This window comes from Silurus aristotelis (genome assembly GCF_946808225.1).
Source record: "Silurus aristotelis genome assembly, chromosome: 21".
Taxonomy (NCBI): domain Eukaryota; kingdom Metazoa; phylum Chordata; class Actinopteri; order Siluriformes; family Siluridae; genus Silurus; species Silurus aristotelis.
In genome coordinates, this window is record NC_139594.1 from 11,928,777 (window position 1) to 11,954,609 (window position 25,833).

General features: G+C 35.4%; 1 protein-coding gene across 6 annotated transcripts in view; it reads right to left on the reverse strand.

Annotated features, from left to right (window-relative positions):
• Nucleotides 1-215: 215 nt before the first annotated feature.
• The window catches only part of kcnq4 (potassium voltage-gated channel subfamily Q member 4), a 53,926-nt gene continuing 28,308 nt past the window's right edge, over nucleotides 216-25,833 (reverse strand). Inside the window, exons 2-16 of one of the 6 annotated variants that reach the window (XR_014530659.1) lie at nucleotides 22,513-22,603; nucleotides 19,981-20,107; nucleotides 19,710-19,885; nucleotides 17,654-17,779; nucleotides 17,421-17,531; nucleotides 16,774-16,869; nucleotides 16,576-16,664; nucleotides 15,344-15,466; nucleotides 14,040-14,063; nucleotides 12,336-12,392; nucleotides 8,303-8,529; nucleotides 8,102-8,201; nucleotides 3,690-3,821; nucleotides 3,057-3,190; nucleotides 216-2,858 (exon numbers count right to left, since the gene is read on the reverse strand). Coding sequence is in view for 5 of the 6 variants with exons in the window: in XM_083524129.1 (XP_083380255.1) it covers nucleotides 2,655-2,858; nucleotides 3,057-3,195; nucleotides 3,690-3,821; nucleotides 8,102-8,201; nucleotides 8,303-8,529; nucleotides 12,336-12,392; nucleotides 14,040-14,063; nucleotides 15,344-15,466; nucleotides 16,576-16,664; nucleotides 16,774-16,869; nucleotides 17,421-17,531; nucleotides 17,654-17,779; nucleotides 19,710-19,885; nucleotides 19,981-20,107; nucleotides 22,513-22,603 (1,822 nt within the window). In the remaining variant the exon portion in view is untranslated. Of the gene's footprint in view, nucleotides 2,859-3,056; nucleotides 3,196-3,689; nucleotides 3,822-8,101; nucleotides 8,202-8,302; nucleotides 8,530-12,335; nucleotides 12,393-14,039; nucleotides 14,064-15,343; nucleotides 15,467-16,575; nucleotides 16,665-16,773; nucleotides 16,870-17,420; nucleotides 17,532-17,653; nucleotides 17,780-19,709; nucleotides 19,886-19,980; nucleotides 20,108-22,512; nucleotides 22,604-25,833 lie in introns of all 6 variants that reach the window. The other 5 variants (XM_083524129.1, XM_083524133.1, XM_083524130.1 and 2 more) reach the window with 5 other exon arrangements.

A 25,833-nucleotide genomic window follows, 5' to 3' on the forward strand; every position in this document is an offset into this window, starting at 1 on the left:
GTAATGTGTGTTTAAATATGAAAACCATAATATTTATACAAACATTTATTTACGTAACTTTGCCTTTTTTGTAATATATATACTGTATATATATATATGAAATATACAGTGCCTTTCTACGGTTAGGTTTCACTCTGTTCTCTGTGGGAAGCACAGTCACAAAAAAATTTAAATGTCATGATAGAAAGTAGAAAATAGAAACAAGGCCACAGTCCTGGAATATAATGTTAACTTTTTTTTTTTTTTTTAAACAAAATCTTGCTTTATTTATTCTTCTTTTACAATCATACAAGATTGAACATACATATTGCAGATCAAATAATCTCTCACATTAGCAGATAACAATCAAGTTTAAAACACTATCCATGAATAAAATCAAAACGGTTAAAGGTAGCTACATGGAGCTCAACATAAAATCAAGAGCAGAAATTAATAATATGATAAGAGAAATGTATTACATGGAAATATTAAAAAGGAAAGAAAAAAGAAAACGAAGTTAAAGGACTTAACAAAAGACAAAAAATATAAAGCTATAGAAATTGTATGTATGTTGTGAGAGGAGGATAAAAATCTCTTTTTGCCAAAAGCATACAATATCCAAACATGTGTAGGTGCAAAAAAAGGTTATGTTAGAAAGCTCATTTTTGATTGTGTGTACTCCAGTTCAGTCCATTATAAATGATTCATTAATGCCATGACAAGTAGGCTGCAACAATGCGTAGGCCTACTGTTATATCGTAAACACATCTGTGTGCTCTAATTATGAAGATAAGGCATAGAAGTGCTGTTTCCACTACTTCTCCTACCATGCTCTTGTTTAACCAAACTCCCTGCAGCGTTTCTTTTACTAAAGCTGGACCCCCCCACCACCTCCCCAACATTACATGCATAGATAGTGATATGGAGCTCATGCAAAAAGACTAAAGTCTTAGATCAATCACTTAACTTTGATTGCTTCTGCTCAGAAAATGCTTTTAAGTCTATACGGGCCAAATATGGGAAACCATAACAATTCCCAGTGAGTCTATTATAAAATAAACATGTGACCATTCCTATTTCGTCCATAAATGACATATGCCATTACATTACGTAATTAGAGATCTTAAAAAAATAAATAAATAAAAAGCTGTAAAAAAGTGCATACAGCAGAGCCTTGAGTTTTCCAGAAGGGTGGCACCATTTCAATTGGTCTAAATTACATGCAGGATGAAAACAAAAGACAAGGCACAAAGGAAAAAAAAACTAAGAATGAGAACAGGGCATCTAAACTCTCTTTTATGTCTAAATTATAAAAGAAAGGTATGCTACTTGGGCTACAAGTCCTTAAAAAGGCCTCCAAACATGCATTACTACTCACAGAGGAAGATTCATTGCAGTTCCTATCTATATTTTATTTATTGATTAATTATTCATTTGTGTGTTGTTTTGCACAGTGGGTTTTTGAGAGACATGTGAGACAAAAAGAAAGCTTGACCCCAACCTGTGCAGCACAGAAAGTGCTACAAGCAGCTAAGAAGTGAGCATAGTGTGTGAAAGTACTGTGAAAGTGCCACAGCAGACCTGGTTCATTCTTCCCATCATGGGCAGGTTTGTTCAGGCCATGCAAGAAGAGTATTATAAAAAGACATTTTTGTACTTTGTCCAGCTTCTGACTATAACGCTGAAATGTCCACATCGTGAGGTTAAGGGTATGCTGTACATTCAATAGCTCAGCGCCACCATGTGGCGAAATGGATGCTGCATCTGCTCAAAACTTAAAAGTGAAACAGAGATCAAAATCTAAAATTCAAAGTCCATTCAGATTCATTTAAAGACTAAATCGCTAATCTCAGAAAAATAGAATTCTTATTGAAGCCTACTGATTTTAATAAAATAAAATAAAACAATAAAAATAACTAATCCATGTTAAGAACTCTGATATCACAGCATTAAGAAATAAGGGACACATGAAATGTGCATAAAATGTCATTCACACACTTATTCGAGAGTGTTTTTCGTTGAACAATGAGAGAGGTGACCATAAATGAAACAGTTTTATGTGGTCAAGTAACAGTGCCCCATCCTCTCTCATTTGGAAGACTGAAAAGTTACCAGGACATGTCTCCACCCAGAGACAGAAAACTCTGCTCTTTAGTTTATAATCTCTTAGAACAAATGCAATTTCAGTATTTCCCCAAAACTGCACAAAGACTGTCTTTTATAATAATAATACTAACAATAATAATACTGATAATAATAAAAATAAAAACAAAGAAAGAGGTCTTTATATGAGGACGAATAACAGAATTGTCATGAATATTAGACACGAACAGTATGTTCTGGGATAAATACTGCATTTAGAAAAAAAAGAAACACAAAGTGTAGTGCTCATAATGGTCAAACGCACAAAATGTACATTCATAACATTCAAATACTTATGGACATTTACATCTCAATGGGATCGTACCAAGGTGCAGACTCAAGTCAGAAAATATTTTAAAGTCATACATTAGTGTAGAGGTAGGCAACGCCATGTCAGAATGTGATAATGGCTGGAGCAGTTGAAAGGCTGTAAAAAGGGTTTTTCGGGATTTTTTCAGGTGAGACTTAAAGCTCCTGGCTGCATGTCTCGTGGCTGCAGTCACAGCTCATCGTTCTCCCGCTTTGTGCAGAGCTCACTCCATGTTGCCGCTGTCTGAATGGGAGATGTTAAGTGTGTTGGCAGAGGTGAAGAGCTCACGCTGGTCAGTGGGACTGTGGTAGTCAGAGGTGAGGTCAGGCTCCAGGAAGGAGGACAGAGTGAAATGGGACGAGCCCTTTTTTAGGCACTGAGAATAAAAGTTCAGAAGCAGGTCCAACTTGTTCTCAATGGACTGCACCTGGGAGATCAGAGCATGTCAGTGTTAATAATGGCTAATTGTTTATATTATATTTTAGATATTACATGGATGTTGCAGCTTTATCAAGATTATAAATCTCATAATTATTGAGCCATTAGCCATTTTCAAGTTAAGTGAATATATGGTAATAAAAACTTTTAAATCCATTGCCACATTTAGAACTTCTCCATGACCTACCTGTTTCTCCACTTTAACTACACGCCCCATCATGCTCAGCTCATCCAGTGGATCCAGTTCCGGAGGAGTCTTTTCACTTTTTTCTGTCCTTCCCCTTTTATCAGATGGAACAGCACCACGGCCTATAATCTGATCTACTCTTTAGGCAGAAGAATAAGTCAGTGTATTCAATTATTTATTTATTTATTTATTTTTTATTTGATCCTTAATTTAAAATTTTATTCTGGTAAAAATTGTCTTAATAATGGTGTATTTTCAGCCATAAATGCTTAAATGCATTGGTGTTTCTCTGATGTTGGTACATATCTTACATTCAGATATACATTTTTGATCTCATATTTTATATGATATAATGTGATTTAACAAATAAATTTGAGAATATGTCTATACATTACAGACATCTATAATAACTAAATAATAACCCACACATTTCTGTATTGGTGAAGTCTTTTAACCCAAAAGGTTAAGCATTACTATAAGGCAGTAATTGAGGTGGCCCACTGAAAAAAAAAAGGCCAGGTCATGTGAAACCTCAGATGTATTTAAGGTTAAAACTCAATATTTTTGTGCAACCTGAAATAGAAGGTAACAAATAACACTTAAATGAACACCACTGTTCCTATGAAATCTAACCTCAGCTGCAGACTCTTTATTCTGCCCAGCATGTCCAGGTGTCCCGCAGAATACTGCTCAATCACATCCTTCACGTCATATGGTCGTAGTGTTTCTTTAAACTTGCGCTTAGCGACCAAAAACTTCAGTATCCTACACACAGAGAGCATAAATACACACAAAATACAGACAAAAACATTATAAAATGTTTTTATTTTTATTTTTTTTTATTTTGGAGTACAGCGCTAAATCTGGATTTATGTAAACATGCACACAAGATTATAAATAATGGATAAATTAAAAAATGATCGGCAATATTTAGGGTGTAGAAATACACATTAAATGCATTACTTGTGACGGGGTCTCTCTCTCTCTCTCTCTCTCTCTCTCTCTCTCTCTCTCTCTCTCTCTCTCTAGTGATACTCAGACACAAGCTACCACAACATTCAAAATGTCTATCCATGTCCTTTCTTCGAATTTGATAGGCTAAGGGCATCAAGGTGGCACAGTGATTATCATTGCCACCTGACACATCCAGATCTATTGTACCAGCTCAGTTATTGTTTGTGTGAAGTCTCTGTGCTCCCTGATTCCATGTGCATTTCCTTTGGTTCTCCAGGTAGCTCCTATTTTCCAAAAGTGCTCGTTGGTGCACTTGATCATGACCAGAATGCTCTGTATTACACTTACTTGATCCGAACTGCTTTTGCCAGATGTCTGACAGCTAGAGGAAATTAAACACATGTTGGTCTCTTCCCAGAACGCCATCTCTGACGCCAGTTACTGTGCTCATATTACTCATGAAGCTGACTTTACAAAAACAAACAAAACACCTCTAATGTTAGCATCGCCAAGCAGCTGTGCTCAAACTGCCATCTTGCAACATGATAAATGACTCCCTGGGATCACGGTGGATCATGGGAGCAGAGGGGGCTTTTTTTCCTCTCTCTTTTTAGCAGCCATTTTGCCTTGGGTTAATCCACTGTTAAAATAAATATCCTTTATCAGTGGACGAAAAAAATATCCATATCTGCAAATTCACAAGTGGCCAGCAGGGGAAGTAGGTGAACTTACTTAAAACAGCAGTGCTGACCAACCTGGGTGAAAATAAGTCTGTGCACAGAGCTGAGTTTAAAAAAAGAACTATTGTTTTGCAGGAAAAGCTTACGTGTGCGAGTGACAAGTGCAGCGCTGTGCATGTTTGCTTGTGTGATGGTGCCTATTCTGCTGAAGGGATGCAAGAGGAACTGTACAGCTGTATCTCTAAACATTTTAACACCCCCCCCCCCCAATAAGTTTCTTGATGACTCTTGAGTTTAGCCTGCATTGTCCCTATCTTTAAAATTTGCAGATAGCTGCAAATTTTGCTAGGGTGGGTCTCAGGTGCGAATGTAGGAGAAGCTACGGAGAAAAGAAGCCGAGGAGTAGAAAAAGGAAAAAAAAACACCAACATTTATTTGGTCTCCCCAAGGGTTTCCATACATTGCTGACTCTGTATATCCATTGCCATGCGATGTATACTGTGTTATCTTGTAAGCTCTGCTCTACGCAACATTTAAGCTGCTGCCACTAATAATACCCTGAAAACAAATGTTAGTAGTTGAGTAGTCTGGTATTAGAACATGTTTCGAAGTAAATGTCACAGATAATTGTCTTTTACAGAGATGAAAATGGCAAAGAACAGATGAGGACACATGGTATGTGTTGTGATTTCTCATGCAACGCTTTCTCTTCTTAAAAATAAAACCTCAGCATTTTGTAATGCTAAAATTAGCCCTTTCCAAAAGGACATCAGTCTTTTTTAGGGAGTCTTACATAAATTGCAGAAATTGTAAGGCCAGCAGTCTTTCACCAGCAGTGATGCACATGTGAGTATAGAGAGTGGTTGCTCAGTGGTTAAGGTGCTGGGTTATTGATCAGAAGGTCGGGGGTTTAAGCCCCGGGTATCGCCAACCTGCCACTCTTGGGCCCTTGAGTAAGGCCCTTAACCTCCGTGCTCCAGGGGCACTGTATCATGGCTGACCCTGTGCTCTGACCTCAGCTGCTAAGCAAGCTGGTATATGGGAAGAAAGATTTTCACTGTGCTGTAATGTATATGTGACAAATAAAGCTATTCTATTCTTGTTAGGAAGAATGGCTGGTTTTTAAGCTGTGATCATCCCACTCAATTTCTAATTATCTAGGACTAGTTATGACAACATTGTGTTTTGTGTCACCACAAAACTGTATAACTGTGCTGGAGTGGACAGCAGGATGTATGAGTGTTAAATTGAGCCAAGTTTTTACCAAGCTTAAAAAAAATCACTTAAAAGAGGATAACATAGATAAAACCAGGACACTATAAACAACAACAAAATATATTTAAGAGTATTAAGAATTAAAAGCTGCAATCAGGGATGCGATGACGTGGCTCAGTGGTTAGGATGTTGGACTTCTGATCGAAAAGTCAGGAGTTTAAAGCACAACACTGTCAAGTTGCTACTGCTGGGACTCCTAACTGCTCAGTTGTATGAATGAGATAATTGTAAGCTCTGGATAAGAGCATCTGCGAAATGCCATAAATGTAAGTGCAATCAAATAAAAGAGATTTGCTAGTAAAATAAATACAAAGTCAAATACATAATGTAAAAATTGTAAATTATACAAATCTTTTTCCAACATTAACTTTATCTGATGTTAAAAAATAAATAAATATTTTTTTTATCATAGATCTCTAGATTTATGTAAGGGAAGAAATAGATATATTTGACTGAACGTAAACAGATTTACCTTGAATTTGTATGAGTTTCAGTAGACTAAACACTGTGAAATAAACCATACAGATCTCTCTGGTTGTGTCATTTAAACTACATATCTCATAACCCCAAAATTACAAGCGAACTAAAGAGATATAAAATATTCTATCTATCTATCTATCTATCTATCTATCTATCTATCTATCTATCTATCTATCTATCTATCTATCTATCTATCTATCTATCTATCCATCCATCCATCCATCCATCCATCCATCCATCCATCCATCCATCCATCCATCCATCCATCCATCCATCTATCTATCCATTCATCCATCCATCCATCCATATATATATATATAAAAAACTCGTAACTCAAATAACCTTCTAGGTACAACACATCAGCACATAATTATTGTTAGTATTCTTTTTTACCTTCTGCTGGTTAAAGCAAAAACTCTGTAAAAAGGATACCATTGTCCTCATATACAGCATCCTTCCTTGCCAACACACTATGTAAGATGATGTAAAATGTAAGATACATTTCACATCATTAGCAGTGTTCCATCCATAGCTTTAAAGCTATGAATAAACAGAATAGAGCTATATAAAACAGAATAGAACTAACAGAGAAGAAAATGCAACATTTTAAAATTTATCATTCATTCTCCTTCTTTTAAAATGATGCGTTGATTGTCTTGAGAGCATGTTTTTTAAAGATAAATTTTTGTCTGGATGCACAGATTGCCTAAAAGACACTGATTACTACAAGCCAACTACATTTGGTGCAGAACTCTTATACTGACTGTGTGAATAATAGTTGTAAAAGGTCAAGGCTGAGAGAGCAAATTGGAGATCCTTTGTAATATGCAGCTTATACAAAAACAAAGAGAAAATCACAAACTGACGTGTTAATTATTTATTTTTCTTTCCATATTGGTCCAATTCCTACCACTAGCTAGTTCACCCCATCACACTGGAAGAACGTAAATGTGCCTTCCTACATCTTGAAAAACTACCGTTCAAGCTAAATCACAGGGCAGTGAAACTCAGAGCACACACAAACAGATAACTGGCCTCTTGTGCATGAATAAGCTCAGAGATTTCAAAGATTACTAATTTTCTGCGTTCCAGTCTCTTTTTATAGCATTTGTCTACAACAGTTAACTTATCTGTTTTCAAATGTGATTTACTGCGGCTTTACTTCATATAAATGCTGTTTTCAATGTTTGTATATTTAATTTATGCATATATAATTTAATTATTATACAAAATACAATTAATTATATTGCCATCTGTAATTATCATTAAAAACAATAAAAATTTTGATTTGCACAATTTACACCTTGCATATTTAATTATTATATTATTATTAAATTTATTTTTAAATGAGAAAGTCCCCATGTACTCCTCAACAAGCAGCCACTATAAGCTTTAAAATGTCAAAATTAAAGATAGTTAAACTTAATATCTGGCTTTTGCATTTTTCAAAGTCACTTTTATACATACATTCCATGAATTAAGGTTTTATATAGTTATATTACCTATTAAATACTTAAAACATCTTATTGAAATCTTTTTAAAATCTGAATAATCGATAAAAAAAAGCCTAATTAATCGATTATCAAAACAATCGTTAGTTGCAGCCCTAATAAACACCATATAATAACTTTAGTAAAACATAGCTAGTGGACTCACCTAACTGCACGAATCAGAGTCTTTACTGCTGGTATGACATCCTCTACAGCAACATCACAGTATGACTTGTCCTCTGTGTTCTCCTCACCAACTCCCTCCACTACAAAATAGAAACTATCATGTAAAACCCCACTTTTGTTTGTTTCAGGCCTTTAGTATGAGGGTCGTATATGTGATGTCTGTGTGACAGCTGAACTATACCATCTGTGGAACGTGCTTTCAGCCGTAAAGAAGTGCGAAAGCGGGTTCGGTCGTTGAAACTCCAGCTTTTCTGCACCTTATTGGGACTGGTGGCTTCCAGCACATTTTCATTGCTAGGTGATTGCCGCACACTTCCTGGTGGTACAGGGGAAGAAGCCTTGCTCCGTAGTGCCTGAGTGGAGCGGGAACTGTTCATCTTAATGCGGTCACGAAATCCAATCTTCCCACTGCCAGGAAATTTACAACACTGTATTCACAAACAACAGCTTCATTTCATTAGACAAATCTGTACGTACAGCAAATTTTACTATTTTCATTATCACTGCAAAACAAAGTGAATAAATAGTCTAAAATATAAAAGTAATGTAGAATTTTGTTAGAAGCAAAAGTGTTTAGGTAGGAATACAAAAAAGCAGGCAGGCAAACAGACAGGCAGAAAACAGTATTAATATTTTGAAAGTGGTCAGTAGTTAAGTAAAATGTTAAACAGGAATACAAGAGAAGAGCAGAAGAAGATTATAAAGAGCAGTAAAAGATTATAAAGCTAAATCTAGATACTATCATCATACAGTTATAGCCAGTGTGTAGACAAAAGCATATCAAATGAGTCATTTCTGATTATAGTAGTAATAATTTTTTCTGTAATTCAGGTCTCTCTCTCTCTCTCTCTCTCTCTCTCTCTCTCTCTCTCTCTTTCTCTCTCTCTCTCTGTCTGTTTCTATGAACCTATCTATATTTTATTTTATATATACTAATGTTATAATGCTATATAACTGTAAATCTGACATATTTCTCTATTTCTGCACCCAATTTAAATAATCCAATTTCTTACAGCAGAATTGTCTTATGAATAAATGTACCTGAATGAAAAAAGTATACAGCATTGTGATATCACACTGTCTGATTTAATGAATGATTATAGTAATCTGAACTCTTCTGGACATTGGTGACTGCTGCACAACAATCTACAGTTCTACAGTGAACAATAATAACTGAACAAAAGTAATACATTATAACAGTATACATCCTTTAAATGTATATTCTCATTACTTAAAGAGCATTAGCAGACATAATAGCAGGCAGAGCAGTTTCCTGTTGCAGATTGGTTCAATAGAATAACAAAAAAGCGTTAAGATTTAAATAACGTATTTAATAAAGTATTAATTATCCTTTTTCATGCTGCATGAACAAGTACTGAAACTGCTGCATTTCTGTTCGTAAGATCATTAAGCAAAGACATGCACATTGCAGATGGTGAAAACATACACTGAGACCGAGCTTCACAAGCCAAACTAACCTGTTTTATGTGAAAAAGGTTTGCAAATGCATTGTTCATGTACTCCAGATAAACTATGTACTATGTACTAACATGTACTATAATAAATATGCTGGTCCCTGTTTTTATAAAGCTTCGACATTTAAACCCGAGACCAGAAGAACAGAAATGATAAGCCGAATTTGTGTGGTTTGATGTCTTGGTCTCATAGTTCCAAGACAATTATTTTGTTATAAACAATAAGGTTCATGCAAATATCACTCTAATTAAACTTTCCGCCCTAAGGCCATAGTCACATGCATTTCTTATGTGCATTACATCATTAATGTGTATGTAGGATGAGTTCAAGCTGCACATGCAGGTCACATGTCTATACCCAAGGTTAACACACTGGAAACATTAAAAGATCTCAAAAGAGATTTATTATCAGGCATGCATAGGTATATAAATTGAATAAAGTCATACTCCTGAATTTCAAGTATCATCAAAATCTTTAAACATGCCACAAAAGAACTAAGTCTCCCCTGAGATTGGTAATCTTGTTCATAATGCTGGTACTCATATTCAAATAAACCATGAACAACTGTTTTTAGTAAACAATGAAGAACCTTAAAGTATGATTCTAATATGACCTCATGGTTTATCTCAAAACTTTCAGCAAAGGCAAACCTCAATCTCTGGGAAGTAGCAGAATTGTACTTGTTATTTCTGCTCTGTTTTTCACACGCTTCATGCCACATTCAGAGTTTACTACCCCAGAGCCACCTTTCACTCTCAGTTATATTTTAGTAAAATCATATGGGCTAATATTATACTAATATGGGCAACTATTTAGTTGTGAGTTCTTTATTAGTGACTGTGATCTCAGTCACAAAAACAAAGTAAGCACCTCACTCTGAGTTTTCTATTTAAAATGAATCCAAAACATATACAAAATGTTAATGTTTTGTTTTGTATTTTGTTTATAGCAAAATATTGAGGAATGATTAGAAATCAATAATTCAATCAGTTGTTGAAGTTCTCACATGATTGTCTTATCAGAGTTCTTTACCATGGTTCTAATACCATATATATCCACTGAATGCTTTGTGTGGAACACCTGCAATCTGCTATTTATGTTATTATCCAATTAGCCAATCATGTGTTAGCAGTGTAATGCATAATCACAAAGCAAATACATACAATGTTCACGCCAAATCTTTAAATGGGAAAAGTGTGTAATCTTTAACCATGCCATTGTGCCAGATGTGCTAAATGAATGGCCAGACTGGATTAATCTGACAGTAAAACTACTGTAACTCCTATAACCATTCTTTTCTGCTCACCACTTTCCTGTCTGCACCGCCAGCCACAGAAACATCGATTAACTGTAAGATCATTTCCCCAAGCCATTTGATGTAAACTCTAGAGACTACTGTGCATAAAAAAAATCACATCTGTTTCCAAAATACTCATATACTAGAAACAGTACACATGTCATCACTGAGAAATCTTTTTTTAACACTCTGAAATGAACAGTAATTAATTGGCTGACTGGAGAATGAAGTAAACAGGTGTACAGGTGTTCAGCATTCAGACATCAGTAAGAGTGTCATTAAAATGGAAGCATAAGCAAGCAACTAATACATCTCTCAATGGCTAACACGTCACATCAACTCAATTAATATAATAATCGATGCATTATTAATCAATGCTATTTTAGTCGACATTCTTCGTGCTTTTTAAAAGTTCTTAGTTTATTAAAGAAGAAGAAAAAGAAGAAGAAGAAGAGGATTTTATTATAATACCTTCTTGAGCTTCAATAAAAGCTATAAATACTAAATGACAAAAAAATATGTGGACACCTGACCATTATATTAGTAAGAGCTTTTTGAACATCCCATTCCAATACTAAGGGCATTATTATGTTGCTATAAGAAATTCCTTTTATATTATATTTGATGCTATAACAACTCTATAATCTTCCAGAAAAGCTGACCACTAGATTTTGGCTGTGGAGATTTGTGTTCCTTTAGCCTCAAAAGCATTAGTGGGTGCATTTGGTGTTCCAGTTAATCGAAAAGGTTTTCAATGAGGTCTAGGGCCAAGCTCTGTGTAGGACACTTGAGTACTTCCAGTCCAATGTTTAAAATCTTGTTTTCATAGAGCTTACTTGAAATACTTGAATACTTACTTGACACTTGAAATAGGTTTGGACCTCTCAGTTCCACTGAAGGGAAAATACATTCTATAAATCTGTGTGCCTTCATCTTGTGGTACCAGTTTGGGAAAGAACCACATGTTGAAGTGATGGTCAAATGTCCACAAACTTTTAGTGTGTATTTAAATGTGCTATTGAACATGAAATTATAATGTTGTAGCCCTCTGTATATGAATCTGCCATTTTAACTTAAGTTCTTTAATCCTATTTTAAGGCCCATTGTGGCTACAGGGTTTCCGTCCAACCAAACAGCAGTTACACCTGATTCCACTTATTTACTGTAGTTTCTCTTTGTTCTTGAATTGACTATTAGATCAGTCTCCTATGACAGAATTGAAAACCTGTAGTCAATACATTTTACTATTCTGTAAAAGAACAATCCTAGAACTCACTTGTAAAGAATATAAACTGTAAATATATAAATATATATATTTTTAATTGGCACTTGTCTGTCTCTGGGCTCATTGAGCCGAGCAGCTCTGGACCAGTAAGGCCCTGAAACTATCAGGCAAAGGAGAGTCGTGCCTAATGTGTAGCAGGCACAGTGACATGGATACCTCTGCTTGCAGCCACCATGAATCCGGAAGAAACCTCTTTTTTTAGATATGAGCTGACTGAGGAGACACACAAGGCAAAAGGGCAAAGCGTGAAGGCTGTGAGGGGAATGGGTCATGGAAGGATACAATTACACTTGTTCTTTTTCCAAGTCTATTATCAGCTAAAGAAAATGGAAAATTCATCATTGTTGATTCTAATGTAGTTTGTATCATTTGTAGGTGGACAAATACAAATTTGTATTTTTCTGGAAGTGGGATTCTTAATCAATATGAAGCAAAAGAAAACATAGAAATCAGGGTGCACATATAAAATGATTCAACTCAATTTAATATTGTTTTTTAAATATATATATATTTTTTAAGTGTAATGTAAAATTTTAAAAGTGTAAATAATTAAACACCATTGTCATTCACTTGGCTATTTAAAAAAAAAATGGAAATCGACTACTTTCATGTGTGGTTTCTTACACTTTAATTTTCTCACACTAATAACTAAATGTGGTTTCCCCTTATTTTTTATTTAATTATGTTTATTAGTGCATTTGTAAGTTGTCACCATTTTAAAAGGGGTGCAGTAGGTTGGCCAATAGAACTTTCCGCACACGTCTGCTTAACGATTTAAGTAAAAATAAGAACATGTCAGTGCTTTGCGCAGCACATTTCCATCCCAATTGTTCCAACTAAAACTCCAAAGACATTGTGCTGGGTGGTAAAAAAAAAAAAAAAGCAGTCTAAAAACCTGCCCAACTTTGGCCGCAATTATTATTTAATATAAATTTGCCTACACAGCTTTATAATCTCAGAGTCGCTCACACTGCTCACACAACTATTTTCATTTTCAGCACCCGAACTTACAATACTTATACTGTTCAAACAGAGGATGTGGAAAGAATTTAAGGACATATATATATATATATATATATATATATATATATATATATATATATATATATATATATATATATATATATATATATATATATATATACTAGAGCAACTAAGTTCATGTTTATATCACATATTTGTAAGTTTTTGTGTTTATCTTTGTCTTGTGTTTTTAGTTATGTCTTAGTAATTAAATCTTGAAAGAGATGTTTTGATGTGCAGCAATATTCTATGATCAAAGATGAGGTTCATGTATTTTCCCATGTTTAATGTTTTCTTTTACTTTAACTAAGTTATTAGCTGATAACAGACATTTAAATCCAAGTGCAGCTTTGTCATATTGGAGGACAGACTAATATCCAAATGAGTTGGGTGAAACTGAGATTTAGAGATCACTCATTGCAAATCCTATTAGACTCCTAAACACTTTGCAACCTGATAAACTATCCAGGGATCAGCTGCCGGCATAAAAAAGGGAGGGAAGGGGGTAAAAGATTAGGTTAAAGGACAGGTAATTCAATTACCAAGGAGATGACAAAGGACAGGTCTCATTAGCACGCAGGGGATAGCATGCATATATTCCACATGTGAAAATGAGTCATTTCATGCCCTTTTTATGAAATCTTACACATTTACTGAGTGCCCCAGGCCTGGATGTATTACCTGCAATGCTTAACAACACTAACTTATTAAAATCAGTCATTATTTCCTTTATCAGCACAAAGAAAGACAACACAGTTCAGAAAGCAGAGCAAAGCACAGCCAAACAAGCTTTATCCATGAGAGAAATCAAAATTCTCTCAAAAGCTGAACACAAACCTTGTGACTTCAGAATTCCTTATACTGTTGAGGAATGGAAGGATGAAAGATAAATAAAAAAAGAGACAGGAAAATGGACAAGAAGAATAGATGAGTCATGTATGGAGTTATAAAAAAATGCATTTACAGTATTAAACGAAAGCTCCACCCTAAAATATTTACTTATTCATCATTATAATTAACATGGGGTTGAAAATAATTTTTGTAATGAAACTCTGATTTCTCGTTTTAGTTCAGTTTTAGATTCTTCATCGGCATGTTCTTTATATTGTTTTCAGTTGAAAAAAATACCCTATTATTGCATTTTACTACTTGCTGATCATGATAGTGATAAGCAGTGGATATTATCTCCCATCTCAAGTCTACCTAAATAGAGTTTAAATAAAATCTTCAACTATCATTTTAATATTGATGCAGACAGTGGTCATCACATAGATCACTAAATAGTCACATGTGAGTGTAAGAACTGTCCATTAACAGTATGTGCATTGCATTCAGGTATCAGGTGATACATATGAGGCCAGTGTTTGCTGTTTCAGAATTAATTTCTTGAATTCACCATTGCTCAAATGACCAACACTCATCTTCCTTTAGAAGCTAACATTCAAACATTCCCATTTTCAGTTAAGTTTTATGTTAAAAAACTGTTGATAAATTTTAAATGTCCACCCTTTCGACGCCTGTGTGGAGGACCATCGCTACTACCTCATAAAAAGAAAAAAACCTGAACAAACAAAATAAATACGTCACTTACATTTCTATGTAAACATATTTAGTGTAAACATATAAACACATTTACTTTCAGGGTGGAGATTTTTTAATGCTGAATTGTGCAATTAAAAAAAATGAGTAAACATTTTGCATTCTGACAGCTGTGACGTATGTTAAAAAAAAAAAAATACACTTCTACACAAAAGTGCTGACCAACAGCATTAATACAGCACGCCGGTGTTCTTGTCAATTTTGTGTGTGCACAGCAATTACAAACATGCTACATGAAAGCGATAGTGGTAGGCTAAAGTGAAACCTAAGCAGCATATAAAAAAATGACAGCGAAACAAAACAGCAGAAAAAGAGTGTGAGTAGTGTGAGTAATATGTTAAAAGCATTGACAGGAAACAACACTGAGCAACTGGAGCACCAATGTAACTTCTGCAGTTCCTTTGAGGCAGAATGTTGCACTTCACTGTATCTTGAGACATATTTTTGCACTGTGTGTAAAACTGGTTATTTGTCATTTATTAGAAATAATAGCAAAATGCGTGTTCAGTGTGTGTGTATTTTGGAGTTGGACAGCAGCGTACCTGTCCCCCGACATATAGAGGGAACTGTAGGGCCGAAGCCCTGACAGCAGCGTGTGGTAGTTGTGAAGAAACTTCTTGGTGTTACGTTGACGTTGAAGGTGACTGAACAGTAACGTCAATTCTCTGACCCATGAGCAAACATAAATTAAACATAGAAAATCATGACAAAAGAAAAAAACCATGAAATGAAAGCAAAAACAAATACATACTTAAAAAGAGAGAAATGTTTCATAAAATAAAAATGGATCAGCATACTTATATTTGATTTTTTTATTATTTTGATTTAAGGATAAAGGTATGCATACTCAGAACACATATTCTGTCTCTTTAAGTTATTTAACTAAATGAATCTTAAAAAAAAACAATGTAGAAAAAATGTTTCATAAAAATGCAAATGCAAAAAAAAAATGTATGTGAACATAAATTATAAGAGTATAATTTTTTAAGTTTAGTTCGTATTAAAAGCAAAAACGGTGCTCTCAGGGTGAACTGAACAGGAATGCACTGAGCAATCCTGAACTAATTTGGAGCAACTAACAGCTGATTTCCTATGTTGAAAGGAAAACAATCAATAATTGGTCTTTTAACATAGGAAAATAACCCAAAAAAAGAAACTATCTTTCTCTTTCATTTTAAATTCAGCTAATGTTTGAGTCAAGTCTTGACTTTATTCATAATAATTTGAAGCCTAATAGTTTTAGGTTTTTGTGTGAATTAACATTCAATTAATATTCAGTTAACCTCCCTATAAACACTACCCTGACACCTTTTTGGGGTCACCGCATAAAAATATCAAGTGAGTATGAGGCTCTTTTTATTTACCACTACTACTACTTCTACTACTATTCTACTACTAATAATAAATGAAATAATAGCAATAACAAGTAGATTTCAACTAAATAGTTTTAGTGCTGTTCAGATTTTGGAAAAATACCCCTCACAAACAGCACTGCATATTACAGAAATAAACAAATTAGACAATTATTTCTCACCATGAACCTGTTTTATTCTGTTTATTCTATTTATGTATAAAATTATCATTTTGTGTTAATAAAAACTTGAATAAAGTGAAAAAAATAATAAAAAATAAATAAATTAGGGTCTGTTACCTTGATGTGCAAAGCCGCCTCGGAAAGGAGTGAATCATTTATTTAACTTCTGCATGAGACTGTTCAGTTTGCTGGCAAATAGCAATCTCTGATTTTAGATTCGTTGGCAGAGATTGTACTTACCTGAAGGATGGGAGCATGCTGTCATAGAAGTACCAGGTAGCTGTGAGATACGAATGACGAACATCTGTAGAATAGAGACGCCACGCAGCCTAAAAACACAAACACACAGAAACACATTTGCATGACCGGACTTTAAAACTTTTAAGATCTCTACATAAGAGTAATCCAGGATCGATGCGTTGCTAAGTTGTTTGTCACCTGAATGAGGGTGGCTGCCGGAGTTCTTCTCTTCTCAAAGTGCTTCTGTCTGTGCTGCTCCTGAACCTTCAGTGCAAAACCTGAACCAAGGATTCCCTTTGAGGAAAGCAAAGTGCTGCAAGTTACATAGTTTAAAATGCCCCATAAATATGCATTTGCTCAATGCAGGATAAAGTGGAACTAAAGGGTCTCACTCAATGACGCAAATAATGTAGTTTGGTGGTAATGGGATTCGAACACATAACCTTCTTCCATGTGACAGGCAAATTTTATCCACTGAGTTACCAAAACTAGCTCAGTAAGCATTTACTGATTCAATGCAGTCTCAAGTTATTCCAGTGATAGAAGCAGCTAAAGTGTAGATGTGGGGACTTACTGGTTCAGGCTTTAAATCACAGATAAGAAGATGTGTTTAAATCCCGACATGTCACGGTTTGACAAGAACCTTCAGCTGAACTGTATATTACATTAGCCAAATAAGCAAGTGTACAGTTCATGTGTTATTTTATACAACATTAAGATATCACCATACCTGTTTTACAAGCCAATTTCACCTGTAAATAACTGTGACGTTATAGCATTTTTTATAGTGTAGCATCAGTAATGGTTAAAAAGTATTCAGGCAGTGGGGCAACTGGTAAACTTACTGCAGGCAGGGCAAAAAAAGAGACCCCCAACAAGGCAAAGCCTGCCGCTAGAAGACGACCGAGCCACGTGTGAGGAGTCTTGTCACCATAGCCAATTGTAGTGAGTGTAATCTGGAAAACAGACACTGAGAATAAGAAGTCTGAAAGCAAATTCGTTTTCTAAGGTGCACTATTCTCCAAGTGCACACAGAGAAATAACTTGAGCATATTCTACGACTCAGCAATGTACTCACAGTTCCCCACCAGAGAGAGTCTGCATAGGTAGAGAACTCTGTGTTGATGTCCTTTTCGGCCAAATAGACCAAAAATGAGGCAAATATCAGTACCAGGAAGCCAATGTACCATGCTGTGACAAGCTCCTATAACAACAGGTGATAAAGTATTTAATATCAATAAATAAAAAAAAAATCAATAAAAAAAAAAAAAAAAAAGGTTAACAACATACGAGCAAGATTCTGCGTGCAATTACTTGGTGCACATTTACTGTGTGCACATGTGATTATTACTTTGTAAAATGGCCTGATCATTTAGGAACTGTAGTGTTAAAAATATAAAGAGTGCAGGCAGGGTGGAGTGGGTGGAGAAGAGTGACAGGAGTGATTTGTGATAGAAGAGTATCTGCAAGAGTGAAGGGGAAAGTTTATAGGACTGTGGTGAGACCTGCGATGTTGTATGGATTAGAGACAGTGGCATTGAGTAAAAGACAGGAGGTGGAGCTGGAGGTAGCAGAGCTGAAGATGTTGAGGTTTTCATTGGGAGTAACGACGATGAACAGGTTTAGAAATTAGTTTATTAGAGGGACAGCGCATGTAGGACAGTTTGGAGACAAGGTGAGGGAGGCGAGATTGACATGGTTTGGACATGTGCAGAGGAGGGACATGAGTTATATTGGTAGAAGAATGCTGAGGATGAAGCCACCAGGAAAGAGGAACAGAGGAAGACCAAAGAGGGGGTTTATAGATGTGGTGAGGGAAGACATGCATATACCGTAATTTCCGGACTATAAAGCGCACCCATATATAAGCCGCACCCACTGAATTTTACAAATATTTTTATTTTTAACATAAATAAGCAGCACCTGTCTATAAGCCGCAGGTGTCTACACTAAAGAACTTAACACAGGCTTTAACGAAAGACACGTTACACACGGTGTAACAGGTGAAATATGTTGCGCTTCCATTAGGAGCATAGCGGTATTTTGGGAATAGCCTGGCACTGCAGTTTTCCAGTATTACTACGTGTGTTCAAGACGAGGATTATGTCCTTATTATTTCCTGATGCTCATTTCTAAGTTTCTTTGACTAACCCTTAACGCTGCTGCCAAGAAAAATAAAACAAGCACGAGTTTTGGAAACATGTCTGTGCTTATATGATGTATTATATGATAACTGGAGTTGCAACTGGAGCTCTCCCTTAACCATGACTCAACGCATTACAACGGCTTGTACCTAAACAGTACCTTCCCGACCAAGGAAGTCATTGTTCACCGTCTTCCTCCTTCCTTTCACAACTATTTCTCTCGGGAGTTTATCTTTTGGCATCATCATGCATTTAAAAATCACCCAGTGAAAGCTTTTCTCCCGATGCTGTGCAGCTCAGAACACAGGTGAGGTGCGTTTTTTCGTTTCCGTTCGGAAATTTAATTGGTCTAATGTTATGTCGCTCAGTTTTTTGGCTTGAAGTTTGTGAAACCAGGAAAAACCCAGGAAAAAATAATATATTAGCCGCTTCGATGTTTAAGCCGCTGGGTTCAAAGCGTAGGAAAAAAGTAGCGGCTTATAGTACTAAAAATACGGTAGTTGGTTTGAAAGAGGCAGATGTAGAGGACAAGGGGTATGAAGACAGATGATCCGCTGTAGCGACCCCTAATGGGGGAAGCTAAAATAAGAAGAAGAAGAAGAAGAAGAAGAAGAAGAAGAAGAAGAAGAAGAAGAAGAAGAAAAAGTGTTAAAAAAATTATTGTCAAAATTGGGTCTTTGGAGTGACGTCACATACAAACCATTTTCTGTTTAATAATAGTATGTTTGGCTGATAGAACTAAAACAATTTTTGTCAGTGCCACCAAAAATAATCCCCCATCGTCAATGTTGCCATTAGGTGGAAGGATTTTTGCAGCAAAAATAAAAAAGATTCTGCTTACAGCTGAAAAATAATGACCTAAAATCCTTTTAGGGATGCAAAATGGTCTCTGCTCTAAAAAGTGCTTTCTGGCACCTTTATTTTTCACAGTGTATATGCTCCAAAGAAACAGGAATGGGGAAGTTAAACTGCATATATGTTTCTCTTTACCTTGCTGTGTGCATACACTACAGAGCCCAGTAGTTTCCAAGTGCCACCTCGGCGGTCCATGCGCACCATTCGCAGGATCTGCAGGAAGCGCATACTGCGTAGCGCGGATGTGGCAAAGATGTTCCCCTGCGTTCCTGCTGCTATCACAGCCAGTGACGCCACAAACACGATAAAGTCTACAGACATGGGAAAAATACATATGCACAGTAAGCATGGTCAAGATTTTCTGAATAAATTGTAAAAATGCTCATAATCAGAACACAGGCTTTACCTATAATGCAGAAGGGTTTCCTCGCAAAACGGAGACGACCCTGCCATCCTCTGTAGCGACAGCAGCAGCCAGCTGCCCATACTCTCACAATGTACTCTAAACCAAACACTACAATCATCACAAACTCCTGTTGGACACAAAGAGAACACAAAGCCTTCAGTGCACAGTTAGTTAAATCTACAATTAACAGTCTGTGCTGTACAGTGTAAAATATTGGAAAACTGAAAAATCTGAATGTGATTTTAAAAACCCTAGGCCCTTGGATGAAGCTATCACAGCACTGAAAGGGAAATAAGAATCATTAAACAACTAAATACAAAAATCCTATCAATTAAAAGCTTTATGCTCCAGGCTTCCAGAAAATACAAACACCAAAAAAATTATGTTATGCAAAGGAATTTGTAAAATTGTAAAATTAGAAGTCTAGAAATATTACCATAAAATAACAATCTGGTTAATGAAAGAATATATTTTACCAAGTAATTCTGATTTATGGATAAAATGCATGATAATCACATGATTACTGCCTAAACATAAGTCACCAAGCTGTCAAATAACTCTATCAAATAATCTTTACTGTAGTGGGATAAGGACTATGACTGCACACTTGTCCCCTCCCCAAATTTATATTCATATAATTTTTTACAGTATACTGATTTGTCTTCCCATAGTCTGCACTTAATATAACTAGCATGGTAGCTCATGTGCTATTATATTACGTTAGCTATCACTTTTTTTAGCTTACTCAATTTGGTTTCCGGGCTACAAAAATACGACACTTTGACTTGCCTGCTGGACTAGCTAATGGATTTATTATTTGTCCAATCCTGTTGTTGTATTGACTATTTGTAATGGGAAGCTAATGCTGTGCATGAAAACACTCTCTCACTTATTCGTTCACTATTTTATATATAGACTGTTCTATAGAGCATTATATACAAAGCAGCAGCGATGAGCGAGACTGAATTAAGACAACATAACTGTGAATTTAATAACCTGAATATTCCAAATTTTGTGTTCCACACAAAAACAAGAAGATACATAATAAAGAATAAAAAAGTTAAGAAATAACTATTCAACACATTTTTATTAATATAATATATAATGCATCCTGAAATTTGAAGGTAAATAAGGAACTTCATACTGAATTTACAATGACTAATAGTAATATCCAAAGAAATACAATTTGTCCAGTCACATTTCAGACAACACTACAAAATGCCTGTTCCCAAACAGAACACTATACAGTATCACATGACCTAAAAGGCAGAAAAGCTGGATGGATGGCAGGATTATATATATTTGTATAAATCGACCGACATATACAGAATAGGCCTACTAATGACTTGATAAGGTAATTGCTTTGTTAAAGCAGCCAGGAAATATTCTATATTATTTCAGAGAGTGAGAGAGTGAGAACCTTCCATTACCCCCTTCAAAAGCACTTCATAACGGCCGAATGGATATTATGCTGTTAAGATTATTGGTTCAGGACACCTGAATCCTGTGCTGTGTGCTTACACTGCACTTTCTGTATGCAAAAAGCCTTCTGTAAAACAAGATGCAAACATAATGTGGCCACGAAGAAACGTGACACTAAACTGCCCATTTTGCAACCTTCCAATCAGCCGATCAGTCTGATACACGCAAGCTTAAGACATTACTACAAGCATATAAAGAAATAAATGACTATATCTGAAAGATTTTTTTTAAACAAGTCCTTTCCTTTTTTTTTGTGCCTTGATTATGCTTACAGAGTAACAAATGCTGTCAACCATATGATAATGCTCTAAGCAAAAAAATGATGTGCTGCAAAAAATAAAGACATGCAACCAAGGCATATTCCACACTGTCTCTAAATTAAAAATGCCTCTTATTCACAATATTTTAGGACACGCCTCTAAAACGACACAGAATACAGGTATATAACATTGTTCCAAAGAAATGTCTTCTCATATTTAAAATGACAATTTGGATTTTTGGAAGCAATACTAAGTGGAAAGTAGGTGGAAATCAGCTAAAACAAGACTAATGTGCTCTGAAGGTAAGGCAAGCTTCAATCAATCCTCTCACATTAAATTCATTTTGCTGGTTAAAGGTTTAAAATTTAGTAGCAGCAAAACAGATCCTACCAGCTTAAATTTTACACACAAAAGATGATTTAAACCATTTATAAATCATTTTTCGGTTGTTAAATACGTTAGTAAGTTAGTTATATTTCCACATATTTGGAGCAGAAGTTGTTTGTTACAGTTTCAGGTTCGATCCTAAACTCCTCAGGTTACAGTGTATGTGGGGTTTCACATTTTGTGTCACCTTTGGTTTGCTCCAAGTTCACTAGTTTCCACTTCCCAACATGTCATTATATTAGCTTTGAAAAGTCTTTTCCTAGTTGTGAATGAGTGTATGAGTACACTGTACTTGTGTTCTGTCAAGGGTGTATTCCTGACTCATGCCCAGTGTTTTGCTATGACTGTGACTAGGATGAAGCAGTTAAAAATAAATGCATACTGGGACACTTAAACTTCTTACCAAGATGAAGAGGCCCTGGTTGGCAGTTTCCTGATGGGTTGGAATGGTGGAGAAGACGGAGAGCACCAGACAGCTGAACACCAGCAGGAAACTGTGACCCACACACACACACACACACACACACACACACACACACACACACACATACACACACACACACACACACACACACACACACACACACACACACACACACACACACACACACACACACACACAAAGACAAGGGCAGCTTAATGCCTACAAATAACCACAAGGACAAGATCAGGTTTCACTCTAAAATATCAACACAATCATTTATTCTCTTTTTCACTCTGTAAGGTTCCAGAATGACTTAAGATAAATAAATGAAAGTATAAACTAAATCAACATATCATACAGAGGTGTGAGAGGGACTCAGATAAAAGCCCCAAAAAATGATCAGTCAGTACTGATTTTGCAGATGTGGCTGAGACCTTGATCCGACATGCTTGCATAGAAAATAGAAATCTAACTGAAGAAATTTGAGCCCTACATCCTGGCCAAAGCCGTGCCATGTGTGAGAAGTTCTGTTTATTTATTATCCTTCACTTTACACTTGCCACACTGTTCTGTATGTTTGTGTGGACTGTAGTGTGAAACCATCCAACAGTGGTGTAACTCACTCCACTCCAATTACTGCTGCAGTGATTAAACTATGTAATTAAAATGCTTATCCAGGAATCACATCCTTATATATATATTTTATTTAAATTTTTTTGAGGTACAATTAATATTCATTCATTCATTCATTTTCTCCCGCTTATCCGTAATTCGGGTCGCGGGGGCAGCAGTCTAAGCAGCCCTTCGACTGCTGCCCAATCCTCACAGCACCATCCCTGATGGTCCCTCCTGCAGGTGGTGAGCCCACGGGAAACAATTAATATTATTTGATATATTTTAAAAGAGTAAATTAATTACTTGTGTTTTTATTTATAGCTTTTTATTGTGATACACAAAAGTCCAAACAACCATTTATCATACCATTAATGTTATTTTGTGGAAAAAAAATACTGTTCACATGTACTGTACATCAAGTGCATGTTGCACACAGGTCAATGAATAACTTTAATCACTTAAATTAAAGGAGTGGAAACAAATCAGTCTAAAGCACGTGAGTTTACACTGTATTATAATTTTGTTAATATATAAATGATATACAACCACTCTTACAATCATTATTGGATCAAATGACTCAGTTACAAAACTAAAATGACTAAAAAATAAAGTAAAGCAAGTTGTAGTTAACCTAAAAAGTTTTTAGTGTTGTTAATGCAGTTGGAATAATACAAATAAAAAATAAAAATAAATGATAAAATATTAATAAAAAAGTTTTAAACTATGCATATCAATAACTGTCAATTGTATTTGCATATTCTTCATAATTAAAAAAAATAACCAAAAATAAAATATTTCTGAGAAGCAAAAAATGGTGATAAAAACTATGATGCCTAGATTCTAACTAATAAATTAAATTGCACTAATCAGCTGGTGTGAATGCAAGGGGATCAGTGGATCTCTGGGAAACATGCAGCAAAGAGTAGCATTTCCCAGGCTGTACCAGTTGTTTTCAGCTGAAATACCTTTAAACAAAGACAGTGCTGGTGGATCAGTGCTCCCTATCCGTGACAGAACATTTGGAATCAAACCAGTGCACAGCAGGACTTATGAGTCCAACACACCCACAGGACCAGACTCTCACCATGCAGCACAGCATCACTTAACTGCTGAAGGAACGCTCTTTACTCTGTCATCTGAACAAAATAATTTATGCTGTTCACAGCTGGTTTAATTCCTAAGCATGTAATAAGGGCATAGAGATTAGAGATCTGGATCAACATACAGTTTTTTCACGTTATTGCTAATTCTGCACTATTCCAGAATTCCAGGGATTTATAGACAATCACTATCTTCTGCTCTAGTGATGATTGATATGTTATTATAACCATGCAGGCAAACAATGGGTAGCTGGAACATTTTGCTCAATGTCCATTAAATACTTCTGCAAATGAATTAAACAAAATGCTGTAATTACCTGTGACTGTAAATATTAGAAACACAAAGTAAACCATGAGGAATAGGTTAGAGTGTAGATGCACCTAAGACAGATACTTGAAAATGGCAATGAATTTCAGCACCAGATACAATCTTTACCAAATCCACTTTATATTATTATTACATTTGAAAAGAATAAAAATAAAATTCTAACTAGTGAAAATTATTTCAGGATCAATTGGCTCTATACCAGGAAACCTTCAACTTTTCTGATATTTTTTCATATTATTTGATAAATGCAATTTGAACATATTTATACTTGTTTAAACCCATTTAATTCCAGTCAAATCTCAGAACCTAATAATAAAAACTACTTTGGTGATAGTTTGTGATTTTCATCACCATAAATATGCTTCCCAGACCCTACTACCTTGATGAAAAAGAACATTAAGTCACTCAGTTTATCTACTAATTACTACATTTTAGAAGCACAAGTATAGTCCATTCTAAAATTAAGCTTAAAGTTTCATATAGTATTCTGTATAATAGCTTTTTGAATATGTCATAGCAGAAAGCAGAGCACATAAAGCATCTGCTGTCCACTTGTCAAACCACAGATTTATGTATAGCAGCATCAGAATCACTCTGCCCATAAAAATAACAGAAACAAGGACCTTAAATGACTGCTGCATGCAAAAATAGCTATTTATTATCATGTGTGTTTTGATTACATGCCCGACCACATCACAAGATTAGAGCATTATGCACCGGCTCTACACACATTCTTTTCTTCTGCTGGCTTTCACCTCCCAGCTCAGCCTACCTTATTAGTTCCTAACAGATAGTCGGTAAAATGATCCAAGAAAGACAATAGGAGAGCTGAATCAGCAGAAATCAGACTGAATAGAGGAAGAAGGGCCCAAAAGCAGATCCATTTCTGATCAGGGTCACATTTCAACGAGGTGGCAAATTTTAGTCATATTCTCTTTTTCCAGAGAGGAAAAAATGCCAAATGAAAAAAAGCAGAAATTAAATCTTCAAATCAGCAAAATGATGGTCTCTGGAGGTCAAAGCAAGGAGCTATTCAGATTCCTGCAAAATAAAGTGCACACCCTGGCTGTAAATCATATCAATATTTGTGTCTGCCACAATGCTCTTGATAATGATGATGGTGGTGGTGAAGAAGATGATGAGGTTCTGAGTAATTGGAGGCATTAATTAAATGCCTCAGTGTCTTCAGTGTTTTTGATTACAACAAAATTAAGTAACACACAAAAAAAAAAAAACGAGAACAACCATTTAATTTAT